This window comes from Triticum dicoccoides, chromosome 3A (genome assembly GCF_002162155.2).
Source record: "Triticum dicoccoides isolate Atlit2015 ecotype Zavitan chromosome 3A, WEW_v2.0, whole genome shotgun sequence".
In the NCBI taxonomy this organism is placed as follows: domain Eukaryota; kingdom Viridiplantae; phylum Streptophyta; class Magnoliopsida; order Poales; family Poaceae; genus Triticum; species Triticum dicoccoides.
The window spans coordinates 53442766-53448708 of record NC_041384.1 but is presented as its reverse complement, the minus strand read 5'-3'; the positions used below and the strand labels follow the sequence as shown (position 1 = coordinate 53448708).

The window sequence follows — 5943 nt, the reverse complement described above, 5'->3', positions numbered from 1 at the left end:
ACCGCTTGTTATATATTCCAACTCGAAGGAGACTTGGCAGTCAGTACAAGTACATAAAGCGCACACGAGGCGCAAAAGAAAATTATAGACGAAGGCACCCAAGAGGATAGCCCAACACTAGAAGAAAGAAAGAAAGAAACGGGAGAGAAGGCTGGTTATGGAGACCAAACCGAAGCCCCCGGAAGCCGACACCTCCAGAGCGAGCCCCACAAAGCAACTCGTACCATCATCGACAAAGAACCACAAACAGGCCTAGGGAGAAAATGGCACGCACCAAAACAACAGCTCACGGGGAAACATCATTGACACGTACGAAGGGCGTCGGATAGCCGAGTTCGTGCGGCGACACCGATGTGCCGCCGGAGAAGCCGAAAGACATCACACCACCGAGACCGAAAGGCACGACACCGGTGTACCGCCGCCGAGGTCGAAGGGTAGAGTGCCGCCGAGGCCACCCCCAAGATGTCCACGCAAAACGTCGCTCGAGCCACTATGAAACACAGCCCTATTGAAAAGGGGACACCAAAGTAGAAGCATACCAAGAATCGTCAATGGCGCGAACGAAGGGCGTCGGATAGCCGAGTTCGAGCGGCGGCACCGGTGTGCCACCGGCGAAGCCGAAAGGCAACGCGCCACCGAGACTGAAGGGCGCAGTACCCGGTGTACTGCCACCGAGGTCGAAGGGCAGCGTGCCGCCAAGGCCACCCCAGGACGTCCAGGCAAGCTCCACCCGAGTCGCCAAGACGAAGGCCAGCCGGGGGTCAAAGTTAAGGTGAAGATGGAGCTGCTAGAGACGAGTCCACCCGAAGCAGAAGTAATCCAAGATGATGCCTCCAAGAAGGAAACGGCGTAAAGACGTCGACACCATCCGACTCAGGGAACCCCGGGTCCGAGATTTCTCTCGGGATCTAAGAGCATGGGGGGATGGAGACAATACCAAAAATCGACGCCTTCAAAAAGGAAAATGGCACCCGCAGGCGTCATCGTCGCTGAAGATTTTCACTTGGCAGTGCCTGCATCTTCTCGCACCCGGAGCACGTCAGCCGCCCACCACCGTAGCCCATCAGCCGCGAGCTGAGATACGGGGTGCCGAAGAAGCAGCAGCACGCCGGGACGCCCTGGACGAGGCCCACCTGAACCCGGGGGAACAGGCCAGAGACCGGCAACGGCCTCGCGAAGGCAGCCAACCGGGACCCCACACCAAGAGGCGCCGCCGACAAGCACTGATGCGGAAGTTTGGATCTGAGGAAGAGAAGCTACCCACGACGAAGCCGCGCAGCAACCACCGTCGGGAGAGCCGCCGGCACCCCAGACCAGGGGCAGGCCCGCGTGCCCTGGCCAGATCTAGCCCGCGCGTCACGACCCAGCAACCTCCATGCACCACCGAACAGATCTAGGCCGCGCTGCCGAGAGGAGCGACCGCCGGAGAAGGGCACGACCACGCCGCAGTACGCGAAGGAGGCTAGCAGCGGGACGGAGCAGCCGGAGGGCGGGGCTTCAGGCAGAAACGGATCTGGAGGTGGAAGGGGAGGGGAGCTCGCATGCCAGAGGGCAGGACCCCGCCGCTGCCGTCCGTCGCGCAGGGCTTAGCCCGGCGACCTCATCCGACGACGGCGAGAGCAGGGAGCGGCGGGGGGAGGTGGCTAGGAGGTGGCGGCGGGGGGCCTCCGGAGCCGCCGAGAGCAACCCGGGAGGCTCCACAACATTTTTACCTATTCCTCCGTAAACCCAAGTTTTGTTGTGCTTTCAACCTTAGTTTCAAAACTCAGACTGGGTAAGAGAACTGCCGAGTGTCCTGTTTGCCACTTCACCCAATCATTGCAAGCATGACTCATTAAGGTGTACTAGTGATCTAAACGCTCTTATATTTCTTTACAGAGGTAGTATTATTTTGTAGTAATATTCATGTAAAGCATCAAAGGATAACAGTCCCTTAGCAGGGTCCGTAGTTGCACAGGTCTTGCTGGCAGAAACAAATATTCGGTGTTTGGCATTCTGCGCATCCCTGGCTCGTGTGTTAAGAAGGGCAAAAGGTTATTATATTTTGTGTAGTTGCAAACTGAAAAATATGGCGAGCTGAACTCTGTTGACGAATCGATTTAAGTGTAAATTTACAAGGATATGTCGATGTATTTTGTTAGTACACTCGAGGGGAAGTGGCAGGAGGGAAGCTCCAGCTTCCTTCACCCCATGGTTTAACGGCGCAGACCATGCCGCCCCTACGGTACGTGGAAGCCCGATTCCGCTTGCATCACCGCTCCTCGCGCGTTCTCGTATCTTCTTCCCTCTTTTTCTTGTTGGTGCGCGTCATCCTCATCTCGGCGGCGCTTACAGTTACACACATGATCCTCATCAGTGGCGAAGCCAGAAAAACTTAATAGGGGGGCAACTGATATTAAATCATGTTAGGGAGGGTCAAAGCCAGCAAAATCATCATAATACACAAATATTAGCAGCAGATAATCCCTCATGTAGTGGCAAAATCTGCATGTTGACCTGGGCCGGGGCCCCTGCTAGCACCCCCCGCCTCTGCCACTGATCCCCATGACTACGCCAACTCAAGTTCTAGAGATATAATAAGGATCAATGGTTAGAGTTTGCACACGTCAACTCAAAGTATCCGATATTTTCGTCTCTAGAAACGCTTCCAAGGCGTGACTAGCCATGAGTACTAGTGGTTGGGGCTCGTCATTGCGGGTCGTTTGAGAGAAAACTATACACACTTCATCATCATGGTAATTATTTTTTAAAATATTCACGCGTCACGTGGACATCACAACCATCTTTAGAAAAAGCCTAGAAAAACTTTTCACGAAAAAAGTCTCTCTATCGTAAACTTTCTCATCGTGACTAATCAGCATACGTCACATGGGGTAGCTGGTTGGCCACCATTCGAGCGCCTCTTAATGAGTTTAATTAGATTTGGCGTGTAGCCCTAAAGAAAACGAGTTTTGGCTTATCGGCATCAATTATCTGGTCTTGATGTAGGTAGGGTTACAATCCACAAACAGTAAACATCTCGGATTTTCCAAAAGTTTTCTGTGGTTAGTTTCGTCTCACTCTCACCAGACTTTGATGTTCATTCGTCGGCGTCATTGTGCAGTTAACTGGAAAACGGCACGCCGTACGTCTCACCAGACCGATCTGCTAATGATCGCCCTCGACACGTGTGTTGAAAAGGAGAAAACGGACACACCTCCTCGCTAAATGATGAGAACAGTATGGCCTCCTCAATCCACACACTCGGCGCAGTCGAGCACCATACGTGACCCAGCGCCGTCTCACGGCCATGGACTCACCGCTGCTGCTGGCCGCGCTCTCGTCGGTGCTCCTCCTCCTCCTAGCCCTGTACCTGCTCGGCGGCCAGAGGCGGCGTCGGAACTACCCGCCAGTGGCCGGCACCATGCTCCAGCAGCTGCTCAACTGGGGCCGGCTGCCGGAGTACATGACGGAGCTCTCCCGCAGGTATGGCACCTTCCGCATGCTCACCCTGACCTACGGCGGCAACTGGGTGTACACCGTCGACCCGGCCAACGTGGAGCACATCCTCCGGACCAACTTCGCCAACTACGGCAAGGGGCCGATGACCCACGGCGTGCTGGAGGACCTCCTCGGCGACGGGATCTTCAACGTGGACGGCGCCAAGTGGCGGCACCAGCGGAAGGTCGCCAGTTTTGAGTTCACCACGCGAGCGCTCCGCGAGTACAGCAGCGGCGTGTTCCGCGACGTGGCCGCCGAGCTCGCGGGCATCGTCGCCGCCGCCGCGGCCGCCGGGGAGAGGGTGGACATGGAGAATCTGTTCATGCGGTCGACGCTGGACTCGATTTTCACGGTTGGGTTCGGGGTCAACCTCGGCGCGCTCTCCGGATCCAACAAGAAGGGCGCGGCGTTCGCCAGGGCGTTCGACGACGCCAGCGAGCAGGTGCTGTACCGGTTCTTGGACCCGCTCTGGAAGGCCAAGAGGCTCCTCGGCGTCTTGTCGGAGGCGGCCATGAAGCGGTGGGTGGGCACCATCAACGACTTCGTGTACGCCGTCATCGACAAGAAGATGGAGCAGATGGGCAGAGATGGGCACGAATTCGTACGTAAGCAACATACTGTCGAGTGTCGAGGTTCCTGCTGGGGAGGGAGAAAAACTGTGACATTTCTTGATTTTGGCAGGCCAAGAAAGGGGACATACTGTCGAGGTTCCTGCTGGAGAGGGAGAAAGACCCCGGCTGCTTCGGCAACAAGTACCTGCGGGACATCATCCTCAACTTCGTGATCGCCGGCCGCGACACGACGGCGGGGACGCTCTCGTGGTTCCTCCACGTGCTCTGCAGAGACCAGCGCATCCAGGACAAGATCGCGCGGGAGGTGCGGGAGGCCACCAGTACCGGCGACCGCCAGGACGCGGGCGGCGTGGAAGAGTTCACGGCGCGCCTGACCGAAGACGCCATCGGCAGCATGCACTACCTCCACGCCGCGCTCACGGAGACCCTCCGGCTGTACCCGGCGGTGCCCGTCGTGAGTCGGCCTGGCTGGATCATCCGCATGGAGCATTTTCAAGACCAGGGAAATGATCAAGTACACCATTGATTTGGTGGTTGTTGCATTTGCAGGACGTCAAGTGCTGCTTCTCGGATGACACGCTGCCGGACGGGCACGCCGTGAGGAGAGGGGACATGGTCAACTACCAGCCCTTCGCCATGGGCCGGATGAAGTTCCTATGGGGCGACGACGCCGAGGAGTTCAGGCCGGAGAGGTGGCTCGACGGTGACGGCGTGTTCGTCCCGGAGAGCCCCTACAAGTTCACCGCTTTCCAGGTGAGTGAGCGAAACACATACTCCCTCTGTTTCATAATGTAACGCATATATATTTTCTATAAAGTCAAACATTATAAAATTTGATCAAGTTTATAGAGAAAACTATTTATATCTACAATACCAAATGCATATAATATGAAAGTATGTCTTGTGATATATCTAAGCATATGTATTTGGTATTCTAGATGTATATGATTTTTTCTACAAACTTGATCAAAGTTTATAAAGTTTGACTTTTACAAAAAAATTATATGCGCTACATTGTGGAACGGAGGGAGTATCTCATAAATCATCGCACCTAAGTAGAGGAGTATATCCATTCATGTGACGTGTGTGTACGTTTGTCCTCTTGTTGAACATAGGCGGGGCCTCGGATCTGCTTGGGAAAGGAGTTCGCCTACAGGCAGATGAAGATATTTGCAGCCACTCTTCTCTACCTCTTCAGGTTTGAGATGTGGGACCGCGGCTCGACGGTGGGCTACCGTCCGATGCTCACGCTCAAAATGGACGGCCCGCTCTATGTTCGTGCGTCGCCCCGTCGATCTATTGGGAACTAGCATGTGGATGTTCCCCTTCTCGGTTGTGCTGAGCTTTGATAATATGAATAGTGAGGACAATAACAAGAATTCTAGGAGAGTTGCAATATGGTTCCGTCCTCTATGACAACCGTTGATATGAAGGCTAGCAGGACAAAAAAGCACTCTGGCAAAATCGCTATATTCTCATCCACTCCATATTCTCCAGAGAATGACGATTTATTCCACCCCCATCTTTTCCTTCAGGGTTAAAACCCTAAAACTTCGCCAATTTACCAAAAAGCCATTGTAAACCCTAGTAATTTTGTCATGGCCTCGTGTTCATCATGTGGGCCCTCCCAAAAATTATGATGGATTAAAAGGATTTAATTTGGATTAAACCCTAACTTAAAATGTAAATTGTTTTTATCTATTTAAAATGAGGGATTTTTGCTTGGTTAAATCTCTTGAAGACCTATATTTATCCTTCCAATATTATTATGAAGCTACAATAATTTTTGGAACAATATATCAAACGCTTACAATTCATCCCAAAAATTCACTTAAATGGATTTATTACTGCATATAATATAAATATAATTCATGGGTCCATGTCATGGACC

The 5943-nt window shown here is 53.4% G+C and overlaps 1 protein-coding gene across 1 annotated transcript; it reads left to right on the top strand.

Moving 5' to 3' along the window:
* The first annotated feature begins 3217 nt into the window (after positions 1-3217).
* On the top strand, positions 3218-5572 carry LOC119267045 (cytochrome P450 704C1-like). Its single transcript, XM_037548346.1, has 4 exons — positions 3218-4081; positions 4162-4506; positions 4602-4805; positions 5168-5572. Exons 1-4 carry the CDS (start codon positions 3290-3292, stop codon positions 5360-5362), a joined length of 1536 nt encoding a protein of 511 aa, XP_037404243.1. The 5' UTR covers positions 3218-3289; the 3' UTR covers positions 5363-5572.
* Positions 5573-5943: the final 371 nt, after the last annotated feature.